Raw genomic sequence first — 24,689 nt, forward strand, 5'->3', positions numbered from 1 at the left:
GGCACTGTAGCTTAACATCTGATTTATGCTGAAGTGCCGGACGCTTGCCTTGTCTTTCTGATCAGAGATTGACTGATGGCAGAATATTTATGCTCAAGCTGCTAGTCTTTCCTCCTCCTTCAAATATTGTCATTTTATCAGGTGATAATGTTTTTTTTTTTGGGGGGGTGGAATAGTAGGCGTCCTCAACAACATGCTGCAATTTAAGAAAGTGAAAATACAGAGCTGGTGTTTGTAAATCAGCCTGTTAAACAGAGAATGCATCAAGACTGCAGGTCAAACTGGCACGTATGTGTGTAGGTGATGGGCAACCTGTCATTTGATTGCACCCATGGAAGAACTTCACTTCGTTTCAAGCCCATTAGCTCATGCTGAGGTCCAGTCTGTGAGTTGCTTACAGTAAACAAGTATGCCAAAGGACTGCACCATCCCACATGGTTATGGAAAATACCAGTATGAATATTGATGTGCATTCGTAATAAATAGTGCTACTGTTCAGATGTGCTGGAGTGCCAAAGATCCTGAACAAGCTTGTAATTTGGAAACGGCACCAGGTAGTCCCCAACGTTTAGTAAGGAGAGATTCATGCATGTTCCTACGTGCTTTGAGGTCTCTGAATTGCAGAACTGAATATTACTGTGCATTTAAAGTCAAGAAGCAAAGAATTTGGTCCTGTAAAATGCACCCAGAGTTAAAATTTCTTCCTTTACGTCCAGTTTTAATATTTACTACTTACTGTTGCTAAACATGCTAAGTGTTCTTAACATTGCAAGATGTCCTATTTCCAGTCAAGTTCCCTATGTTCATTGTAGCGAAACTTTCAAAATAGCTGGAAAACTGTCATGTATTTTAAGGTGGGTGAATGCCATTGCCCTTTGTGAGTGCCAAGCAGTAAAACTGTTTTTTATTTTGGTGAGCTAAGAAAAAAAAACAACAAACTGAGCATGTTATTGTTCAAATTCAAATAAACTGCTTTTGAAATTCTGAGAATCTTTAACTCAGTCTGACTTCTGGTTTCTGTTTTCACAAATATGTTAAGATGGTGATAATGTCAGACTGTGGGAAATCCAGAGAAATCCCGTACTGTAATATAAGCAGATGATAAAATGTTTTTGGTAGGAATTGTGAGGTCAACAAAAGGGCTATGAAAAATAAACTTGATTTTTAGGGGTAGAGTGGAAACATGGTAGCAGCAGCAAGTTAACAAGAAGCAAAATTTGGAAAAAAACCCCACTTTTATTTTTCCATTTTATTTATTTATTAAAAATCAAGCACTTAACATTAAACCCAATGTCTGTCATAGGTAGACAGCATGAGTCTATACTCAAGTCATTCCCTGAAGATGAACGTTGTTGACGTGAGGATTTGCAGGAGCTTGCCAGGGGTGTCTCAGATTGTTCCCCATGTTCACTGCTATCTATTAAAGCTTTACCACGTGTGGGTTTTTAAGACTGCCTAGCCTTTGTGGGGGTGGAGCATAGCATCTGCCAATATGAAGCAAAACATACTCAACACAGTGAAATCATATCCTTTGTCCGCTGAATTGCATGTTAACCCAGACGTTATAGTAAGCCAGCCCATGGGAATCAATCAGGGATCAATGCTAATATCATCACTGAGTTAGTACCACTGGATTACAACGTCAAGAACAGGAAGCTTGCACACAGATTAAATTCAGCTAGCAGCAAGGGATGCAGAAAAAAGTAACACATTGTGGAAACATGAATTACATAAAAATTAAAATACTGTGTGGCATCATTTTTAAAAAAATGCATTTCTTCTTCCTGATTGAGAAAGGCACAATTGTTAATACTTTCTTTATTTGCCAGCATACACGGCTTGCAGCACTGTGTCTGTTACTAAGTTGTGACAGGATAGACTGTTGTAAAGCAAGGTACTTTGCATAATTAGTATGAAGACGTGAACAGATGAGCACTAATTCTTAGAAGTTAATGACTGTCAATTATCTTCCCCCTTTATTTGGATCTAGTCCAAGATTAGCAGAATATCAAGTACCTCAACGTATAGTTTCTTAATTGGCCCAAGAATACTTTCTTGCCAGATGCCACCCCAAAATGTGACTTTGCCTTCTGACCCGCTTTCATCAGCAGTCAGATCAGCGTTATTTTTTTTTAATTCCTGGGCTAGAGTTTGTTTGGATCCGTAAGCTGATCTGACTTGACACATGGCTTCAAGATTGTTAGTGCAGATACAAACAAAGGCAGCGAGAAGGGCGAGACAGCCCCTTGCAGCACCGTAGGCTCTTCTACTGGCTTCAGCCAATGCAGAAATCACAGCTACTGTTGGAAAAATTCTCACTTCACCTACTTCAACTCTATCTGCTTCTAAAGCAATCTGGTTGTCTGTGGTTATCTCATTCAATATGGTTGGAATAGACCTAGTTTAAGTAGCTTGCAGCTCACGTCTTGTCCAAGTCTCATTGAAGTCCAGGAATTTGGGGTTCTTTAGAAGGGCTTCATGTAATTGTGTTTGTGAACATACCTAATACTGATTTTTCAGGATCAAGCTGCTGTAAAATTTAGTTGTAGTTACGTATGTGGGTGGATCCAGAGCTACATCTTCCAGGAAAGTGTCCTGAAACCCAGAGTGTTACGCTGTTGTGTGGAGCTTGTTCTTCGCTGCTTCTGTTTGAAACTGTGTTACTGTGGAGAAATGAAAAGGAGTAAAAGTCAGTGCCCTTGCTAGAGCATTTGCTTTGGAGGCGGGAAAAGTCATGGAATTTTGTTCCCAGGACGGTTTCTTTGGTTGTCAGATGACTGTTTAATGCAAAATGCACTAAAATGCCATCTTTTTTTCCCTGACTTTATACCCAGTTTAGCCTGCATTGTTTAAAAGCATGTAGTAAGAATTCTAATTATTCTCTTCACTATTTCTGAATAACGTCTTTCTTCAGACACAGAAGTCTTCTGTTTTTAATGTCAGCCTTTGAATGTAATGATTTATACACACTTGAAACGATGTTGAAAATAAACTACTTCTTTAAATAAGGCAAGGAAAAATACTCTGCTGAAGGCTGTTTAATATTAAGATTGAAATATCTCATACATCTCATTGTGAAATAATGAACCTTGAATCAAAACTTGAGGGGAAAAAATACCCAACCCAGAACAAACATGTAATTACTTTCCTCCTCCGTTTCCTCTTCCCCTTTTCGCCCCACCACAGTTTACTTGAACAGATCAAAAAATACTTTCACAGAGCTCAGGAAGCACAAAAATGTTGTGTATTTTGCTTTGTTCTGCTCTGGTCCTGTTGCACAGGCTCTTTATGTTTTCAGGTGATCAATGTATTTGATCAGGTCTCCCTTTTGTCAAAGTCTTGAATGTGAAGTTGAAATTTAAAGATCTTAGGAATAACTCACCTTATATCATAGAGTATTTTTTAATAAATAGGAGTATCTTCCCCCACGGTTTCTTACAAGGAGTTTCTGTACTTTGTCAAATCTATTTGCAACTGTTCCTTTCTCTTAAAAGTGATCTGTATAGGGGAAAAAATTGATAGCAAAACCAAGATATGTATTCACGCTGTGTTTATAGTGCATAAGAGGTTTTAAAAATGTTTTACAATCCAGACAAAACTGTCTTTGGCTGGAGAATTACTTAAATTTGCCATGAGAGCAGAAGTTGAACACTAGTAATAGAGGGGGTTTTGCATCTTGTTTCTGAGAGTTTATTGAAAAATTTACCTCTTGTGCCTTCAGTTTGGAAGCATTCTTAATTTTTTTCTGATGACAGTTTCTTTTCCCACTCTGAGCAGAAGTTGGAAGATGCATCCTCTGATATGGTAAATGTTTTATTAAAAGTCAGTCTGGAAGCTGCTTGTCGTGTCACTGCAGAAGTCCTCAGGCACAGTCCTTTGAGTCTGTCCTTTGGATCGTCTCAGGAAGCAAAAGTTTCTCTTAAACAGTAGATAAGTTGCGAAGCATTTTTGTTTTCATGCAGGCTTTGTCTGTACATAAAGTTGCTTCCATTTTCTTGTGTTTCACAGAAGCTCCAGCAATTCTACTTGCCTGCAGCTGGTCCTTAAATAAATGTAGTCAAATTTGTTTGTACCCATGGTGAAAAACAGTCTAGCAATTTTTTCTACTCTTGATCCTATGACATGGGAAGTATAAAAACACGAGCAGTGTATAGCTTGCCATAGAGTATTCCTCATCTCTCACCTACCTAGTCCAGGGTCCTGTTTAACGATGGGATGAAAATCTTCCAGAATAAGGTATAAAATTCTTAAGATTGGATAGCTGTGAAATTCAGTTTTAGGTTAGGTTTTAAAGAACTAATAATTAAAGTTGCTAAAATGGGCAGCATAAAGTTCAATGTTTCTTTCACAGACTCCATAGCATCACCTACATGGGCAACAACATGTGATTAGGTGTCTTTTTGCTGTCATCAGTGGCTTTAATTTCTGTTTCTCTATCTAAGACTAGATCAAAATATCTGTTCGTGCATACAGTAGACTGTGATACAGTGCAGCGTATAATATGAATTGGGAAGTTTCAGGCAAAAAGAATAATTGAGGTATTCAGAACTCAAATAGGCAACCTAAAACCAGCAAAAAATAAAACTAGAGTGTTTTGCACTGATTTTGTACTTGCTATGAAAGTATCTTCAGATGTTGTCTGTCTTCTGTAGTGGATGTTCGAATTGCACTTAGATTAGCTATAATGTAAACCTTTTGCATTCATTCTCTTTCAGAGAAAGTAGAGCATGGTAATTGTAGCATTACTGAAAAGATCTATTTGCTTTCTACTTTGCTTAAGTAACTATGAAAATAGGAATTCTTGTTTATTTGAGCAGATCATAAATTTATCTCTGTTGCAGTGTTGCTGTAAGAGACATTTGTTTCCTAGAGCCGAACAGCTCATAGCTATATAAACAAGACTATAAACAAGCAAACACATTCAGTAATACCAGCAGTGAAATGTCTTGCCTTCTATCTGTGTTAAACCAAGCTCACCAAATGTTGCCTAGAAGCAAAATTATGTTGCTCTCTGTGGCTATTGTAGCCGAGTTTTTTTTGCCTGACTTAAAGGTGCATATGGGACAACTAAATTAAACTTTGTATAATAAACAATTCATTTTGATTATGAAAATCTTGGCAAGACTTGGTATTGTTTCATTTCTTTTTCATGCAGACTATCAAAGATTATACTTTAGGTTTATAGTTTTCCCTAACTGTTCATTTTAGAAGAAAATCATAGGCTTAATGTAGAAGTCATGAGAGAGGTAACATGCATTAAAAGGATCTAGGTATTTCTTTGGGTATAGAGGGGAAATAGTTCCTGCTCTTATGATTCGCATTAAATATTATACACTTAGTTGTTTTGAGCTATGGTTTACTTTCTGACTGGAAACCCACGAGTATAAGTTCAATTTGTTAGTTTGTCTTGCAGAAAAAAAAATCTTTGTTAAAAAGTGACACTCTTCTGGAGTGCAGCTTTTGTTATGCTAAATGAGAGTATTTGCTATATATTTTTCCTTTATGGACTAAGTAAAATTCTGGAGAGTGATGCCAGATGCATGGAAGAACTGGAGTACCTGAAGCTTAAATTACAAGAGAAGATCTTCTGGTCAGGAGCTGTCTATCTCAGAGTGCTCACTAAAATTGTTTTTTCTGTTCAAAATTTCCCTCAGTTCCACATTTATGCTTATTATGTGCTTGTTTTAATGACAGGGTGACCCACTTGAGTCTTTGTGATACTGGTAAGCAAAAGCATCACTGGGATACTGCAGATAACATGACATTGATGCTTTATTAACTGAGGACATCATAGAATCATAGAATGGTTTGGGTGGGAAGGGACCTGAAAGCCCATCTAGTTCCACCCCCCTGCCATGGGCAGGGACACCCTCCACTAGCCCAGGCTGCCCAAAGCCCCATCCAACCTGGCCTTGAACACTGCCAGGGAGCCAGGGGCAGCCACAGCTTCTCTGGGCAACCTGGGCCAGGGCCTCAGCACCCTCACAGGGAAGAATTTCTGCCTCACATCTCATCTCCATCTCCCCTCCTGCAGCTTCAGGCCATTCCCCTTGGCCTGTCACTCCCTGCCCTTGTCACCAGCCCCTCTCCAGCTTTCCAGACGTGGATGAGACCCTGCAGGTTTACAAGAGGAGACAGAGTTCTCTGCGCCTTCCCTGCTTCTTCCCTACATGAATATCATGCTTTTCACTTTGATCTTGTAAGAGGCCTGGGATGTGTCCGTATTACGTCGTTACAAAGGGTAGAAGTGGTCTGATGGTGCTGCAAACTCCTTTTGGGGTGTAGAAGCTCCTGCAGTCCCTTCCCTTGTCAGCTTTCTACTTGGACATTGCCTGCCTCGTGTTGCTTTGCTCTCTACTTCTCTGGCAGAGAAGGCAGTGTTGCTGGCTTGGTGAGAGCAAACTTGAACAGCAGTTTTTGCTAGAGGTTAGAGATTAACAGGGCACTTGGTTAGAAGGGACAGTTATCAGTTCTAGTCTTCTCTCAGGGCTTTGTACTTCATCTTTTAGTGGGCAAAAATAAATAATCTGGGGATGGTTTGATATGAAGTCTAAATGTATCTCAAAGAAAAGATACCAATGTTGAAGTGTGTCCACTTAGTTTATATAATAAAGAAAAAAAGCTAGGTCAACTCTTTAGCCTGCCAAATTTGAGTGCTTCAAAACACTGACCTTAAGGACAAATTCTCTTTCTTTTGCAGCTGCAGCCGCCTTCGAAACATTCAGAGTATCCTGACACAGAGCAGCAAATCTCAACCTGATGGAATCCTTTGCATTTTGGGTTAGTTCTACTTCTCCTTCCCCCCTCCTTTTGTTCTCACTGTACTGATAAAGATACCATGAGTTTCATAAAAATGAAGATCATCTCCTTCCTGCCCTACGCCCCAGCCCTGTTTCTCAGGGAATGGACAGCTCTCTGATGGTTACACTCTTTTCTCCCTAAATAATTCTTAAGCCTGTTTACCAATTTCAGGCAAACTTACTACAACAGTAATAATATCAACAATCTTGCAAGCTTTATGAAAATTCAATGGCTGGAGGGAACAGAGAATCTTTGTTAATGCCCAAATTGAAGGAAAGATGGAGAGTATTTAATCTATGTCTATTTGGAGTAAACATTCAGCTGGCTAGGCAATGTTGGCTTTCTAGCTGGTGCTTGGTAGAAAAGCTCAAGGCTGAAGGCATGTGTGTTGCAGCTCATTTCCCCATGGAGATGGGGAAGTGGAAGGGATTAGAAGGTGCTGAGATGGAGTGGAGAAGAGCAGAGGAGTACCAAGGCTAGGGATCGTGATATGCAGAGGGGTTGAGCCCAGGGTTGGCCTTTAAGATATGCAGGGAAGGAGGGGAATGTCTGTTAGTTTTCTGATTTAATAAAACCTGAATTTAGGGGGAGGGAGGTCTTGCCTCAGGAGAAGAAATCAAAATGCATTTACAGAGTCACATGAGAAACCTGGGAAGCAGTTACAAGCTAAATGGTGGCATATAAACAGCATGTGGTTTCAGTGCTTTATTTCTTTTGGGGTTGGGAGAAAAGGGCAATATGAAATAAAGCTGCATGTGCAGGTATACTGTGGGAAGGTAACAGGATTTTTGTACTGCTTTAATATAATTTCTGTATGTAATATTGACTCTTGCTTCTTATTCTGTAATCAGTATCAAGATATTGAAGGAAAAAAATCAGAAATGATTATTGAAATTCCTTAGAGAAAAGGACCTAAGGAGCGATTGTTTAAATGATGTATTACAGTTAAAGATGGAGAAATCTAATGTAGCCCTAAAGAAGCTATGTGTAGTAACGGGCTTGCATTAAGTAATGATACAACAGCCTGTTTTTTTAGGGCTTTTTTGTTTGTTTTAAACGATGTAGCAAGAAAACTTGAAGAAGCTCATTTATTGAACCACAAAAACATTGTAAATGTGTGTAGCCTAGTTCTCTCTTGGTCGATGCTAACTGTGTAACATGACTCTTCTTATCCTACATTCTCTAGGGTAAGAGTTTAAGAAATCTCTGGCTAAGTAGTAACTTTACAGCTAGAAGGTCTATAAGGTCACCGCGTCAACCCTCCAATGAAACTTAATCATCCAGGATAATGTGCTTGCTTTTTGCCTTTGCTAGTGTAATTTCATAAAATACGTCAAGTTGTGCCATCTCGCCATTGACGCCGTAGTATTTTGTGACTATTGTTAACTCTGAAGCTGCGGTAAGTCCCAAGCAAAACATAGTCACTCAAAATGTTGTACAGCTTTAGGGAAAACATTACAGGCAAAGGAATTGCTTTGTGTAATCCTCAGCGTAATGTGGAGTATTTAAGTCCATGCATAAGACCATACCTCTTAATAAATAAGAATTTCTGTTATGGAAATATAGGAAGTGTGTTTTGTTATTAGACTTGTGCTTTGCACTAATCTCTTTCTGCACCCATAATGGCACTGTTGTTGTCTAATGTGACCTGTCGAATGTAGCCTGCCAAATTTCTCACATAACTTCTGATTAAGCAGGCATGTCATTCTGTTATAAATGCATTAAATCTGTCTTTAACTACAAGGTTCAGATGACAAAAAATATGTAGTCTTACATTGAGTCCTGTTGACTTGTATGGAAAGCAGATACTCTTATGGTTTGGTTTTTTTTTTTTTTTTTTACAGTTGGTGCATATTATATTTCACTTGGCTTTAATGACCTGGAGTTAATCATTTCCCTCACCCCGACTTTAATTTTACATACTGGGCTGTGAGATAAAAACAACATAAACTTTCATAGCTTTGCTTGAAATAGATTAATATTTATACTGAAATAAAAACAGTTTTGTGAGATTCCAGAGAGAGATGAGAACTGACTAATTATCAATACAATTATTTAATGTAGTTACAGCTGATTTTTTTAAAAGAATCCCTTCATCTTATTTTAACGTGGTTGAATTATAGCATTCCTGTGTTCTTTGCCAGGGAGAAGAGACATCACAACTGACAGGAAAAAAAATTTGGAGGTTGCAGTGTCAGATGTCTTTAAAAAGCTATGATGTCTCAGCTGGAGTGTGTTGCTGTTAAAGTTGCTAAGAAAACTGTATATCAAACTACCTAAATGATACTGTAAACTATTTTATTTTATTTTAACACTGGTGATTCTTGCATCTTACCTTTCAACAGAGATTTTCAGCTCATGGTTAAGTTGATCTGATTTCTGAGGATACATATTTAGTTTCAGTAGGGTGTGTCTATAAATCTGACTGTAGTTGTAGCTGTTCTGATGGTAGATCAAACTGTTTCACAGTTATGCATAGCTAGGCTAAATTTTTATACCTTGATATTTACTTTTTATCCTCCTTGAAGAAGACAGGAATACTTCAGAAGCTGTGCCAGGGAATCTTTATTTCATCTTGGTTTTGTTCAAGTATTACTACTTTTCTAGATCTCTCCCCCCCCCGCCCCCTCCATTATACCTGTCCTACACAGAGCTTTTGCTCTTAGGATGTGACCAGTACATTGCACTGGTTGTTCATCCCAGTCCCTTTCCAAACAGAGACTGTTTTAGTGATTATCGTGCCACTTGTATTAGATGGCAGTTCCACAAGTGCATGTTGGTTTTGGGCAGCTGTCTAAAGGTAATCTGGCCATTCTCTCCAGCCTCACCTTCCTGCCACCTACTTGGTGTCCCTGGAGCTCACAGGGCTGTTTAATGTGTTATGGGACAACTATTCTTTGCTTTGATACTCGGGGGTGTGTCAGAACTGCACGGCTGGGACAAAGAAAGCGGGACTTTTTTTACCTGTAGGCTATGTTTGTGTCAGCTTAGCAACTGTGAACTCACAGATACGAGAGATGGCTGAGCTCAATGCTTTTGGCAGCACAAAAGGGGAGTCTCAGCCTGTCCCTAGACTGCTCCTTTTCCCTTTCCTCTGCTTCCTCCCACATGCATTTTGCATCGGTGCTGGTGGTTGGTTGATATCTTACACCTGCTTCATCTTACTGAGCAGACAGATTATTTTTTTTCCCCTGCCCCGTGTTTGGCCAGACTAGTTTTCTGCCAATTTAGCAAACTGAATCAGCTCGCTGAGAGGTCAGATAAGCTCTGACTGCAGGAGAAGGAGCAGGAATGGCTCCTTGGGCAGCAGCGAGCTGTTGGACTAAGTCATTGTCTAACTGCACCCTTGTGATGAGTTGGGAAAAGGCCGGGAGTTACTAAACTCAGCTGGAGACAGGCTGGGGGTTTCCTAATTAACAGCCGTCCCCATTGTTCTGTTGAGGACTCCTGATAGCTTTCTGGAGGTATCTTATCTTTGTCATTGTTTCATTTCCTGTTTATCTTCCGCTAACTGTGTCTGTTCGTTTAACTCCATATGTTTCTGTAGAATTGTATTAAAGCCTCAGTATAAAAGCTCCTGTCTGTACTGGATACTTAAAAAACCCAAACCACAAACCCCAAGTATTCTGCAGAGTTAATGGTTTTATGGTAAGCTAATGCCTTCCCTGCTAGCCTGTCAGCATTCTGCAAGCAATACATTCACCCATGTTCTCTATTATAAGAGTTAAGCTTATCAGCTGCCCTCCTTGTTAACATCTTTTTGTCTTCTCTTTCCCTCCTTCTGTCATTAACTGAAAAAGCCTGGTTTTGGTGTTTGGCTTTGACGATCATCTCTGCTTCAAGCCTGAAGAGCTGGTGCACCCAGATAAAACCTCAAACTGTTCAAGTGTTGGCAGCATCTTAACTCTTTTTTCTTTGAGAACAATTTCTCATTTTTCTTCTGATCTTCCACACTTTATAATCATCTGTTCCTTTTTCTGCTTTGCTATCTGTTATTCTGTTAGCCTGTCTCTGAGCACACCACCTTGGCTATTTGGGCTTTGGAAACCCTAGCAATGAGCCTGATAAGAAAAAAGTCCAAATGCGAGCTGTTTGGCCTGTAGTTGAGGGTGATTTATTAGATTAATATTTGATATGAGAGGTGATGTTTGCTTGGGAAACATAAGGAATGCTGCTTGCAGAACAACTGATCTAACAGCTTGCTGCCACTGAAAGGAACTATCCTAACTCCTACCTTGTTCCAGATTATTGCTCATCTGATTGCCTTCAGAAGTTGCCTCAGGCGAGTAATCAGTAAGGCAGATTATCTTCAGGACATTGTGTGTGCTAGCTTTCTAAGGCTATAGCTGATTTCAGGGAGACTGACTACATTTAAACGGACTTTCCTACAACAATGGGGTGGTTGCTTCCCGGAAGAACGGTGTCTCCACACTTGATTGTAGTTAAAATCCCACCTAAAGACAGGGGCTTTGGCACTAATATTAGTATGTTGAGTCCCATTGAATTCTAGATTACATTGGTATGCCTGCTTTCATGGGGCTGGGAATGTAAATAAAATAAAAAGAGACAGTGTGTTCTCCCTCTCCTCCCTCGTTTTCTCCCTGTCTCTCTCTCTGAGTTCCCAGATTCAGAGCAGTTTGGTTATGCAGAAAATTATTGGCACAGCAAAGCCGGAGCATTGCAACGGGAGAAAAATGAGTGACTGGGTCTGAGCTTTCTTTAGCTGAGTCTTATCGATGCCATGACCCAAGTTATGGATTGGCTGCTGAGGCTCTTGATGCTCCCTTTGTCAAGGGATGTCTCCTAACATGCAGAATGGTGACTCATTTTAAAAAGAGCATGCTCCAAGGACATGTATATGAATGGGAGATCAGTGCTAGAAGGTAGATAGCAGAGGAATGAGGATTCATCCATTGTGACTGGAAAGATTTTTGAGTGCTGAGAAAGCTGGGGCAGGTGTGGTGCAGCATCCCCCTTTCCCAACACAGTTCAAGGAATGCAATGCTGTATGCTATCTATAATGTATTATTGGTGCTAATAACCATGAAGCCATGAGTGGGGAGCAGTATTACAGAGGTTCATAGCTTCAGCACAATTTGAAGTGATTGAATTTGTCTCTTCTGTAGCCTTACACCAAATATCTGATACCTTGGAATACATGTGAGCTATCCAAAGGCCAATTACTAATCAAACAAGGGAGTTTATTAAGATGTGGGATTCAGTAGCTGGATGCAGATATGTCATCTGGTTAGCACTTTAAAGCTGAAGCATGGCTTAAAAAAAGGGACATAATTAGGAGACCCTAGGGTTTATTCCGATTTCTGGTATGTTCAGGTGACTCCTGAGTAGTTTGATTTCCAGTGCAGGTCCTGAAACCCAGACATCCAGGCTGTGTTATTGCATTATCAGTGTACTGATCTCGCCTTTGGACAGTGGTAACAAATCTTTATTTGTTGGCCACCATCCAGCTGTATTCTAATATAACTTGGTAGGAAAACTTGAGATTAGTGTTTGAGGAATTTTGTAGCGGTTGAGGCTGGTGACCTCTGTCAAGTGTGGACATCAAGGATGTTGTTTTGTGCCGTTTTGCTTGTGGAGAAAACTTGATTTATTACAGTAGAATTAGAAATTATGACTATGACTGTAAGATGAAAACTCTTCCTAAATCTGTGGCCTGTTTCCTTTTTTCTTGTATTAATCTTAGATCTCTTCATGCTCCAGATCTTCAATTGTTTTAATTTTATTTTTCCAAGGACCAGAAAAGGCTTTCCTTGGAAGCTGTTTGTTTACCATATGTTTTGTCAGAGTATCTTTTCATGATTTGTTAGAAGTCCGTGTTGGCTTTCTGGTGACTCAGGGATTGCACTATAATACTGGTAAGATAATGTTTAATCATGTATTCTAAAGCAGGAGATTGAGGTCACAGGATTAGTTTGTTAGGAGGCTTCAATCAAGAACATATTAATTAGAATGCATTCTGCACACAGACAGATGTTTAAATTTGAATTACTAGATAAAAATTGAACATTTGATGATGCAGAGCACTACAGAAAACTAGAATTATTTTTTTTCTTTTTTTTAAGCAATGCCTGTGGATTTAGGTCAAGAGTAGAATGTCAGCACATGGCAACGAACTTGCAAAAATTTCTTTTTCCCTACCCTGTTTGCCCAGTATGTTTAACAGGCGTAAGTGCCCACTGACCATGTAAAGGAGTTAAGAAAACTTTAAAAAAGCAGTATTATTAGGGAAGAAAAAATTTTCTCAGGTGTACAATGTTAGAACATATAACACTTCTCATATGGTTTTGCTTTTGCAGGAATAGATAGCCGATACAATGAAGGTTGCAGGGAACTGGCAAACTATCTGCTTTTTGGCTTGTATAACCAGAGTAATAACGACTTTGAAAGAACTGGGTTTCCTGAAGAAGTTCTTGATGGTGAGTAACACAGTCAACATTTGAACCTATTCTTCAGGCTTTCTGGAGGGTGAGTCAGAAAAAGGGGTATACCTCAAAAAAAAAACAAAAGTAAATCTCTAATTGTGTTAATACACCTGAAAACCTGTTCTTAAAAATAGTGCTGAAGAATTTTTGTTCTTTAACACGTACCCTCTCCATACATTCCCCTGAGTGTTCTAAACCTAGACAAATACAGCCCTTATGAGGAGTCCTAGTTCAGTCTTGGTATGTATGTACATGTGTTATCAATTATTGTGTATATCAAGCCTCTGGAGTTCTAAAGTACTGGGGCTCTTTTTTACTTTAATGTATTAACTCACTTTTGTAATATTTGAAAGGTGACCAGTCACCATGATCATAGCTTATTATTCCCTTATTTGCATGAAACTTTGAATATCTAGCCCATAGGCTGTAGTGCTAGTTTTTAGTTGGAGCAACCTTCTGATGTAATATCAGGCAACAGCAACTATAGTTTACAGTTTTGTAAGTGCTCTGTGAAGACTCATCACTGACACTCTTGACTTTTCAAAGGACAGGCTGATGCAAGTTCTGTGCAAGACTTCAGAATAAACCCACAATTGTTCTGAACAGTAAGAAGTACTATTGTACTTGGAGCTGTGTATGGCTGCCAACTGTTTCTTTTTTAAAGAAGTGGGGAATGATTGTGTGTTCAAATAGTTAATTGATTTTCTTTTAATGACGTACATTATAGGAAAAATGTTTTCTGTTCAGTTTCTGTGGGAGTTTTCTTGTGCCCATATAATTCTTCTGTGCATAGAGTCTTGATGCTGGAATAATATATGTTCTGCTTGTTGCAGATATAATCATATTAATAAAACCTGACAGTGTCCATCTGTACTGTAACCCTGTGAATTATAATCATCTTTTGCCATATGTGGCATACTGGAGGAACTTGCATTTTCACTGTCTAACTGAAAATGAGGTAAGTGGAAAAGGAATGCAGATGAGAATTGCTCATGAGCTTGCTAATGAACTGATATTCAAAGTGGAACTTCTTTTTAACATTCCTTCCGGAAGTCTTTTTTCTTTTTCCTACTCAGCAGGGGAGTGATCTGCGCATATATGTGGGCATTAATCATTTTGATAATGTGTGCAACAAGAATATGTTTCTAATACTTTGTAGTTGTTGGAGCATGAAGATAAATTGCTCCCCTCTCCCACTGATTATTGTTGTTTTGACATGAGTCAGTGATCTTTTAATGAGGAAAAACATGTCGGTTGTGAGAAATGCAGAATCTGAATCAAGTACTACAGTCAACACTGAGATTTCCAATGATGGCCTTATTTGCTGCCAAAGCAGTGTTTTAATGTGGGGTTTGCCAATAGTCTGGAATATTAGAAGTTTGGCTTAGTAAGCCATTTAAAATCAGGAAACTTTATTATGTATTTTCATTTTAACTTTCAACTCTTTGTTTCAAGAGCTAGCAACCTCACTTTCATTGGACCATGTGAGTGATGTGAGTTTCATTTTGCGTTTAAAAATCCAGATATTCTTAGAAAAGCTATGTTTATCATAGTGAAGTATGATTAGGGGCGTAAAAAAATGAAGATGCCTTTTGTCTAGGTGTAGAATAAGAACCTTTTTATTCCAGTTGAGACTGGAAATGTTTCCTCCTAAATGCCATCACGGGAAGCTTTCCCCCCTGTTCAGTTCTGTGTAGTTCCTTTTCTAAACTAGGATTGTAGTGAAATCTGAAGGGAGTGTGTTAGGAGCCTGAAATGTCAATGGGTGAAGCTGGTGGAAGAATGAACGAGGAGGTCAGGGAGAGAAACCCCTTTGTTCCCTTGAGTTTCCAGCTTGAAAGTGATGGGACTTATGATAGATTGATTATGTTTTTATGTGGCTGTTTGATAGTTTAGATCACAGAATTATGAAATAACTCAGGTTAGAAGGGACCTCTGGAGATCATGATGTCCAACCTCCTGCTTAAGGCAGGGTTAGTGATGAGATCAGATCAGGTTACTCAAGTTTTTGCAGTTGGATGTTGAAAGTGTCCAACTGCAGAACTTCTCTTGGGTGTCTGCTCCATTACCTGACTGTTCTAATAGTGAAAAAATGTTTCCTTTTATTCAATCTGAACCTCTCGTTTTAAATCATGCCCTTTGGTCTGCTGCTGCAGACCACTGCAAAGAGCCTGGCTTCATCATCTCAATAACTTTTTTGTGGCTGTTGAAAGGCAGTGATGAGGTCCAGCCACTGCCTCCTCTAGGCTGAACAAGCCTGGGTCTCTCCTTGTAGGACAAGTGCTCCAACCCACTGACTATCATGGTGGCCCTCCACTGAACTTGCTCCACTTTGTCAATGTCTTTCTTGTACGTAGGTCCTAAAACTGTGTGCAATGTTCTAGATACAGTCCCATGAGTACTGCGTAGAGGGGGGTAATTACTTCTTGTTAAGATGCAAACAGCTGAGCTACAGGTTAAAGCATGCTATAGGAAAATCTAAAGCCTGGCTTCGTAAGGTTTTTCTGTTGCCAGAATCCCTACTGAAAGGGCAAATCTTGAAGCGTACCTGACAGTGGTAAAACCCATGCATTTTGGAATCAAGAATGGAGCAGTTCTTAACACTCTGTTGCTAGCACCACTGCAGTCTCTACTATTGAATTTTAAGCTGCATCTGCTTATGGGCTTTTATATGATTTATCGTGGTAAGTAGAAACCTTAATCACACAGTACTGGCTTGAAATAATGGCGTAACTAGAAAAGTAAACCGTATGCCTTGCTATTTCTGGAAATGAATGGACAAGTTTTGATTTCTGAAGTTGAAAATACAAGGTTTATTTTCATTGCTGTTTTGTGTGAATGAGCTGAGTGATGCATTTCCAGTCATGTTTCTAATGTATAAGAATTGCCAGTTTCCTAGATTACTTTTGAAAAAGAAACAAAAAAATGTTGCTGTGTCAGGCTTTAAGTGCATCCTGTTTACAGGAGGATTGCCTCTAGTGCCTTTTCAGCATTTTTTTTTCCATGATAGAAATAACTTGTGCTCGCTTTTATAACAATGAAACCAAAAAAGCTCAAGAGCTTTAGAAATAAAGCGAGCAGTGCTGTACCTGGCTCTGTGCAGCTCTTGATGAATCTGGCAAAACCTATAGCCTCTCCTTTCTTCCTTCCTGCTTGCCTTTAACTAGACCATAGGAATTTAAGTGAATATAGTAGTTATGGGAAGAAAAAAAGATATTATTAAAGAATACTCATTTTTAAAATGGCCAAATAAGATAAAGTACTGAAATTGGATGCATCCTGTATAAACTTTCTGGGTGTCATGACTGTTCTGTTTGTGGAACGGGCTGTATTTATACCTGCAAGAGCAGATAGTGAGCAAGCCTTTAGCACCCTGCCAAAAACCAAGTTCTTGTTCTAACGGCATTTTAAGTCTTGAGAAACTGGCAGTTGTTTGGGGCTTGGCTTTCATCTGAAACTTTGATCTGGCTTCCTGGGATTGAAGAAAGAACATGTTATGGAGGAACTTGGGCTGCATCTTAAATTCAGGCTTGTCTTAAAAGAACTTGTTCTTAAAATAAATTTGTTGGGTGTACCCTGAAGCTCACAAAAGTTATATACAAAAAAATCATAATCATGTAATTTACGTTGATATTAAGTTCAGAGCACTGTACATAAAAAAATGATAATGAAAAATAGACAAAACACCACTGCCTTCTGATCTTGCTCCAGAAAGCAAGTGACTCTTGAAGTACCCAATGGGGCTAGGCCTGTTGGTTTCAGACTTGCTGCTAAACCGTGCCTTTTCAGCTAAAATTCGGAGAGCATTTTTAGATTTTTAGCCTGTTATAAAAATGATTTTTGTGTGATTTGTCTCTTCAGTCTAGTTTTTATGCTTTTCTGAGCCATAAGTATGATATTTGTTCTTCGCTCCTGCTCTTCAGTCTGCTGAAGTCTTCAGACGACTTCAGTCTGCTGCTAGTGTGAAACAGCAAGAGAGCGTTGCATGGTGGTGTCTCCTTTTCACATCAGTTAGTATTCTCAAAATATCTGTTATTGTTTAAAAATTGTCCAGAATCTACTAGATGATGTTGAAAGACTTCACTGAAAGCTGATAATAAAGTATATAATTATGCCTTCATATTACCTTATTAAAAACCTTGCTCTGAAGTTTGATTTTTAAAGAACAATTTCCATTGGCTGCCATGATTGAGTTTCCAAAAGATAGAGACTAAAGAGGTTCTTTAGCTTCTGGAAGCTGTAGGTGTTATTTTAATGGATTATATGACATTTGCTATGGAATTAAAGCAGTAGAATACATATTCTCTTTAGTGCAAAACTAACAATCAAATTAGGCATGCCTAATCAAATTTTATTTTAAATGACTTCTTTCAGTATGAAGATGAAGAAGCTGCAGAGGAATTCAAAATTTCCAGCTTTGTAGACATGGTTCGAGATTGCAGTCGCATTGGTATTCCATACAGCTGCCAAGGTGGGTTAGCTTCTTGTATGCTTATAGTGTAAGTGTTTTGCAGCATGCAAGTTGTGCAGTTCAGGGAATGAAGATTTCCTTGTCTTGGGTGAGAAATAAGGATTAATATGTCAATAGTTTCCTTTTAGCCTCTTTTTATTTAAGAGTTGGATTTCTTTCTGAAAAATGTAAGCCCTTAGACTTCATTTGACGAGTGAATGCTCACAGCATGAGGCAAAGAAATAATTTGCATTCAGAGAAGTGTGTTCTGCCGCTACAGAAGTTCTCTGTTCAGATGGAAGCTCCAGATAAATACTTCTTTATGTAAGGAAAGAATAAACATTTCGTTATGCAAGTTTCCTTTTTTTAGCGCTGAAAAAACTGGAGTGCACGACTTCCTGTTATGATCTGTAGCCAGCCTTGCAGCCTGAACACTGTAATCTTACATTGTTCAGTACAGTGTACTTTGCAGTATCCCGAACAGTGAATAATGCAGAAGCGATACAGTGTATGTACTTCACTGCAGCATGAGCGTGCAGGGTTTTTGATCCATAGTACAGTAGGTGAGAGGCAAACAGCAAAGAAAGCAATTTTCTTTTTTTTTAATTCTGAACCATGTGAGTTCAAACCAAGCTAATTCAGTTTGGGGTGTTGGTTTTTTATTGTTCCTAATTCTTTGTTATTTCTCTTGAGGAAAGGATGATGTGCTTATTAATGGGTCAGAGCAGGGGGAAGGTTGGTGGTTCTTTGTTAGGAAGTATCTAAGGAAGACGTGCAGCTTAAGGATGAGAATTACTCTTCACTTCAGATGGCGTATAGCTTCACCAAGGAGTATCAGGCTCCGATGAATACCTCTCCTCTAACTTAAAATTCTGATTACCATGGGGATGATGTCAATGGTAGTTTACTTAAGGCCAAATATTTGAAGAAATTGGAGTAAGCAAAGCTCCCTGTTTATTATCTTGAATTTTAATGGACACAGTTTTGCTACTGGTCTTGGAATGAAACTTCTGAGGAGAGAGACATAATATCCTTTGCTAGACTGATAGCTGGAAAGAATTAGGGGTGTAGAGAGAAAGGAGTTTCCAAAGGCTGCTGTCTTCAGAAAAAAACATTTTTCAGTGACAGATTTTAAGTTGTACAAAGACAGGATAATTGAGATCCTTTATTAGAATCTCAGAACAACTCTTAAGATCTCACAGAAAGTTAAACTGCCAGTATTTGTGAGAGAATGTTTCTGTGAAACATTTCTTTTGCAGGTCATCTACAGATATTTGATATGTTTGTTGTTGAAAAGTGGCCAATAGTGCAGGCTTTTGCCCTGGAAGGAATTGGGGGTGATGGATTCTTTACGATGAAATATGAAGTAAGTAGTTATGTTTTTCTTCCATTTCCGTTCTGAAGCAGAAATTGAACCATGGAATTATTTCAGTTGGAAAGTACCTTTTGAGATCATCTAGTCCTGACTCATCACTCAAGTGAGCTTCTAAGTTCGATGAAGTTTTTCAGGATCTTAGGAAGCTAAGCTTTGATCATGCAAGGATGGGGACACCACAGTCTTGCTTGAGAGACTGTTATGAGCTATGCAGCACTCTGTCCTGGATAAACCATGATTGTTTGGTCCCCCCCAGCCTCCTTGTTTTGATTTACAACTTTTTTTCCTTCTTTTCTAGAGCTTCCTCTAGCAATCACAGAAAACACTTTTTTTAACTCTGCTAGATGGGTATAGAGAGAGTGCAAGAGAAGCTGGTGGGTGACAAATGCCTTGAAATGAACTGAGAAAATCAGAAGTGACTGTATTTCTTGGGTCACTGGTTTTGACACAAGAGATGCATCTACTTTTCTCACCAACATTATATATTCTTGGGTCATTGTAGCCTGCTGAATAGGGCAACAGTCAAGATTTTGGATGATGCTCCTAATTTTAATAATGATTTGCTGTTCCACTCTGAGCAACTTGTGTCATTTGATTTGCTTATTTATTAAATATACTCTAACAGCATCTTCAGAGGACAGCTTTGTATTTATGTACTTGTTTGAAGCTTCTTTTATTTAATTTTCTTGGACCTCTGCCACAGAAATGCAGATGTCCTATTTTTCTTGTCACTCCTGCATTTTTACAGCCAGAATGTTCTTTGTCTGACTTCTGACAACTGGAAAAACCCCAAGGAATTAACAGTACCATTGTTAAAGTCTCATCACATGTAGTACTGTACATGCTTGTTCAAAAATCTATTATGTGAGCTCAAGCGTGCCTTTCTCTGAGCACTGTACTCTTTCCATCGATACCTTTCTTCATGCTTTTTTTTTTTTCCCTCTTCGTTCCATCACTAGTACTGTAATCATCTTGTTGTGTGAGCCTGTCAAAATCATTAAATACAAAGTGCAAATAGAGGAGCATCTGTGTGGAGTTCTGCCTAAGGATCAATAGCCCCTCTTGATGCTTGAAATCAGTCAATGAAAATTTGCCCGTGAATTCAGGAGTTGTTTGGGTCTTTAATTACCCTTGCCAATTAATTTCATGAATCCGTAGAGGCTTTGAGGCAATGTGTAGACACAGTGTGGCAATCACCTTTTGAGGACAGAGCCTCTCCTGTTCCGTTGTGGGAGTTGATGCTGATTTTACAACACTATTGCAGTCTTGAAAAGGAGCAATGCAAATTCTCGGTATCTGTTTTTAAGAGTAGGCACGTTAGCTCTGGTGGTTCAGCCAGTTCCAGCTTGAGTTCTTGCTTTCTTCCTCCTCAAAGTCCTAAGAGGATTTCAAGTGGGAAGTGGCATTCTTAACTTTTTATGTAACTGTTATGCATGGTTGCCTGTTAGGCAGCTGCTGTATGTCACAGATGGGGAGGAAAAACCAATCAATGGGAGGTGGTACATTTGGGATCACCGTTAATGATCTATAGGTGAATACTTCTGTTATTAAAAGGGAGTGTTCATGGTGCATTTTTAGCTCCTCAAACTGACTTTCCCTCTGCTGTGCGTTCTATATACTGTTAGATTTGAAGATAATCAAATGATGATAACTTTATTAATATTTTTGTCAGTGTTTTAAGGGCAGTTGCTCTCTTACTACAGAGTTCCCAGTTGCTCAAGATGCTGTAATTCAGAGAATTTACTGTACCAATATATCAATGGAAGTGATGTCTGGGAAAACATTATTGCCATATCTAATAATATGAGTAACTGGAATAACTGTAAAGTAGTGGTTTAAGAAAATTCCAGTCAGAGTTGCATTTTTAATTAAGTAGGTGGTAGGGAACCCTGTAAATGCAGAAATTATTCAGATAAAAGTGTCCCTTAAGAATATATTTTCGAATAACATTCTCATAGGTATCATCTTACTACTTGGAAGAAGGTATTACTAATTGCCAAGCTAAACGAGCTTAGCCTAAATTTACATTACGCTTACAGCAAGAATTGGCTGGTGTGTAGGACGAGTAACCTTGGAATGTGCTTCTTGTCTGTCTTGTCTCCAGAAAACTGATTTTTTGGTTGCACTAGCTGATACTATTCTTTGCTATTAACTCAGTTTTTCAAAACTTTATTAAATGATTTGTTTAAAAGATGCAAGTAAAACTTTGCATGTACTTTCAACCCTCACTTGAGCAGATGTGTCTCTGAAGCACCCAGAACACTTGCATCTGGATTACAATTATTTTGTAACCAGTAGCATAAAAATATTTCCAAATTCAGCATTAAGGAGGACCGTTAGACTAGGCGGTGTGCTGCAAGTCTGTTTTAGTGTGGCTTAAACCTGAATCTGTGGCATTCTTCATGGTGTTTTTCATAGAATTGTGTTTAAAATCTTTTCCAGTTAATGGATGTCAGTGTTGATTTGTGGAAGACGTACAGTAAAATGGATCCTGTTTCCTTGGAGGACTTGCTCTTTGAGGTAATGCAGGTGAAATACTCTGAATCAACTACTGGTCTGTTAGTGTAGCCACAGAGCAAAATTGTTGTTATTTTGGTTGTTTTTAATAGTGCTTGTATGCTTAATCTACCAGCTCTGCAGACTGTAGCTTGCAGGGTCTCTTTCCTTGCTTCAGATCTACTGCAAAGTCTGCAAAACTTTAAAAGAACTTGTTTTGAATGTCTTGAATTTCTTAATTTGCCTGAAATTCTCCTGAAAGTTTATCTAAATGTATACGACTATTTTTCAGGTCGTAGGACTATGTACAAAGCACAGCAAGTTGGTATGTTTATGTGTGTTAATCCTCCTTTTGCAGCAAGGGGAGGAAAAATCCACTCTAACATACAACCATTCCTCCAAAATAAACCACTTTATGCGGGTAACAGTGACACACAGTGGCTGCTCTGATGCTTTGTGAAATACAAACAGTGTAAAGTGATTCCTCATTTTAATGCGGTGGTCTGATCTCAGCGCTAAAGAAGCAAGCAACATATGAGGATCGGTATACATTATTTTGTTGTTAATTTTTTCATCAGTTTCTAGTTTGGCAGCAAAGTAGGCTTTTAATATGTAGCAACTTCAGCAGAAAGTATCTTTTATTAATAAAAATATTGGTAGTTCACACCAATTCAGTTTTTTAATCAACTGCTGTAATGAAAATTAAAATGGCTTACAGTTTTCAAGACTGTCAGTCTAAATAGTCACTCTCTGATACTTCACTTCCCCTTTTCCTGTGGAAGTGAGATAAATGTTTGGGACTTTTCTTGTACTTGATAAGTCTGCCCTGAAACAGACTTATCTATCCTATTTTGAAGTTTTCAACCTGAAAGCTGTTGTTAAATTGACTTCCAGTTTTCTGAGAAAAATAATTGAGTGGGTTTTTTCATACAACTCTGGTTTCATAGAAATTGGTTATTTTAAAAATGATTCATTCCCTCAGTGAGAATGAGGTTAGGTGATCTTAAAGAGCATTTGAAGCTGGTATATGTTTATACTTTTTTTTGTTAACACAGCTTTGATTTTCAAAAAGTTCCGATTTGAAATCTCCTTGGGTTTTGAAAGAATGTTCTGTACAACATTGGCATGTTCCAAAAAACTGACAAAAGCACTTTTTAGTTTTTAGTTTCTATGAAAAGCTTATTTGAGACTGCAATATTCTCCAAGGATAGTTTCTCCTTCTAAATGTAAACCTTCATTTTAAACCTCTAGTATAGCCTTTATTATTATTTTGGCAGGTTTGTAAGATTTCATCGACATTCACTCTCTAAGTTTCATTCACTGCTGCATTAATGAAGTGGCTGAAGTAAAATACTGTCTCATACACTTATACCACTGCTAAAACCATAGTTCTGGTTTTGCCTGTTATATATATCTGAAAAACTACACTTTCTAAAATCAGGGTGTCTCTCAGCTTCCAAGTTAGTAAGTGACAAGGAACTGAAAGTAATCTTGAAGGGATTTTAGAATTGCCTAGTTCTTTAAGGTTCCTGCTTTATCAGCATGACACACTTTATTGATTTTTTTTTTTTTTTTTTTAGTTAATTTGAATGTAACACTTAAACTGTAGTCATCTTCCTTTTTTATTCTGCTTTAGTGGTATTTCCTTTTCCATTTACCTTTTTTTATTTTTACAAATGCAGATAAAGAAATGACTGTCTGCCACTTGCACATCATAAGTTTCCAGAATTCCCCACCCTGTTCCTCATTTTCTGTCTGTAAGCTTACTTAATGTCAGATACAAATTACTGCAGAACCATACACAGATTTAAAAATGGAAAATAAAATCTGTCCGAGCATTCAGTTTGGAAGTTTTATGGGAATTATGAGGTCTGAGTGATCTCAAAACAGATTGCTTCCTTAGGTTAAAAGCAGATAGCGAAAGGACCAGAGCCCTGCACTCTCCTGCCTCTTCTCCCTCCAAAAAAAAAAACCCCAAACAAAAAAGCCCCCACCCAAAAAAACTCCCCTGAACCCCAGCAGAAAGTCCTTATCTTTTTAGGTGATTTTTATTTTCTCGTACTTATTGTTTCATTGGGCAGGCTGTATTCCATACTGCATAGTCAAGTGTAATCTATGTTGTTGTGAAGTAATTTGGATTCATTCAGTAAAATCTGTGACTTCCTTTCTCTGGTATAACATTTGCCTTACTAAGTAATGTTGAATATTTTTCTTCTAGGATTTAATGATTTTTGAACACCAGTGGACCAACTTTTTTGCTAATTTTGGTACTGAAATTCCCTTCATTCTGGAACTGTCAGAATCTCAGGCGGGGGAGGTATGCCTGCTTCAGTAATCCTTTGAAATGCTGGTTTGAGGAGGAGAAACCTATTGATTTTGGGTGGGTTTTTTAAAGTTCACCACCCACCTCACCTATCTGTGGTATGATGGCTTAGGACTGCCTGGGGTAATTCACAGTTGAGTGTTTGTGCACTGATAATTGAACTTATTTCTGCACAACAGATCCCTATTTGTAGGTAGATTGACTTTAATTTTGGTGGAAGCTCTGGTATGTGCATTGCTGAACAAGTTGAGGTTGTACATGTCAAGTCTCAAACATAACTCATGGTAACATCCAGCGTGGGTAAACGCGGCACAGTGTATTTTGGTTTTTAAGCGTATATGAGGCTTAATGATGTTTGGGCTTGTTTATGATGGAGGTTGGAAGTATTTTTTGAGGGGTCAGGAGTTTTCTTTGAGAAGGGTAATTTAGGTTTGTTTTTAATGATAGTGAGGATATATCATTTTCTGGTCATTTATTTCTTAATCAGATTTTTTTTTCTTCTCAGCCTTTCAGAAGTTACTTCAGTCACGGAATGATCTCAAGCCATATAACAGATAACAGGTATTACTCATTATTCCCTGTGAAATTGTGGTGTCACTAGTACCTCGATACGTTATTTCCATATCTCTGATGCCATAATGCTTATAATTCCTTTTAAGACCATTTCTGTATGTCACATTTCATCTTTGAATATTTAAAAAAAACAAACATGCAAAGGCATTTCTGGGTGGTAAAAACTGAATTTTCATGGGATTTAATGCTGTAGTTATTGCATATAGAATGTCAATATGTTTGAAACCA

At 38.4% G+C, this 24,689-nt stretch overlaps 1 protein-coding gene across 3 annotated transcripts in view; it reads left to right on the forward strand.

Annotated features, from left to right (window-relative positions):
* Positions 1-24,689, forward strand: part of DNAAF9 (dynein axonemal assembly factor 9) — a 78,865-nt gene that overhangs the window by 3,616 nt on the left and 50,560 nt on the right. The window contains exons 2-9 of one of the 3 annotated variants that reach the window (XM_054823186.1): positions 6,701-6,780; positions 13,119-13,238; positions 14,078-14,202; positions 17,619-17,715; positions 18,954-19,060; positions 21,512-21,589; positions 23,784-23,882; positions 24,394-24,449. In XM_054823186.1, coding sequence (XP_054679161.1) covers positions 6,701-6,780; positions 13,119-13,238; positions 14,078-14,202; positions 17,619-17,715; positions 18,954-19,060; positions 21,512-21,589; positions 23,784-23,882; positions 24,394-24,449 — 762 coding nt within the window. The other 2 variants (XM_054823188.1, XM_054823189.1) reach the window with 2 other exon arrangements.

This window comes from Grus americana, chromosome 4 (genome assembly GCF_028858705.1).
Source record: "Grus americana isolate bGruAme1 chromosome 4, bGruAme1.mat, whole genome shotgun sequence".
Taxonomy (NCBI): Eukaryota; Metazoa; Chordata; class Aves; order Gruiformes; family Gruidae; genus Grus; species Grus americana.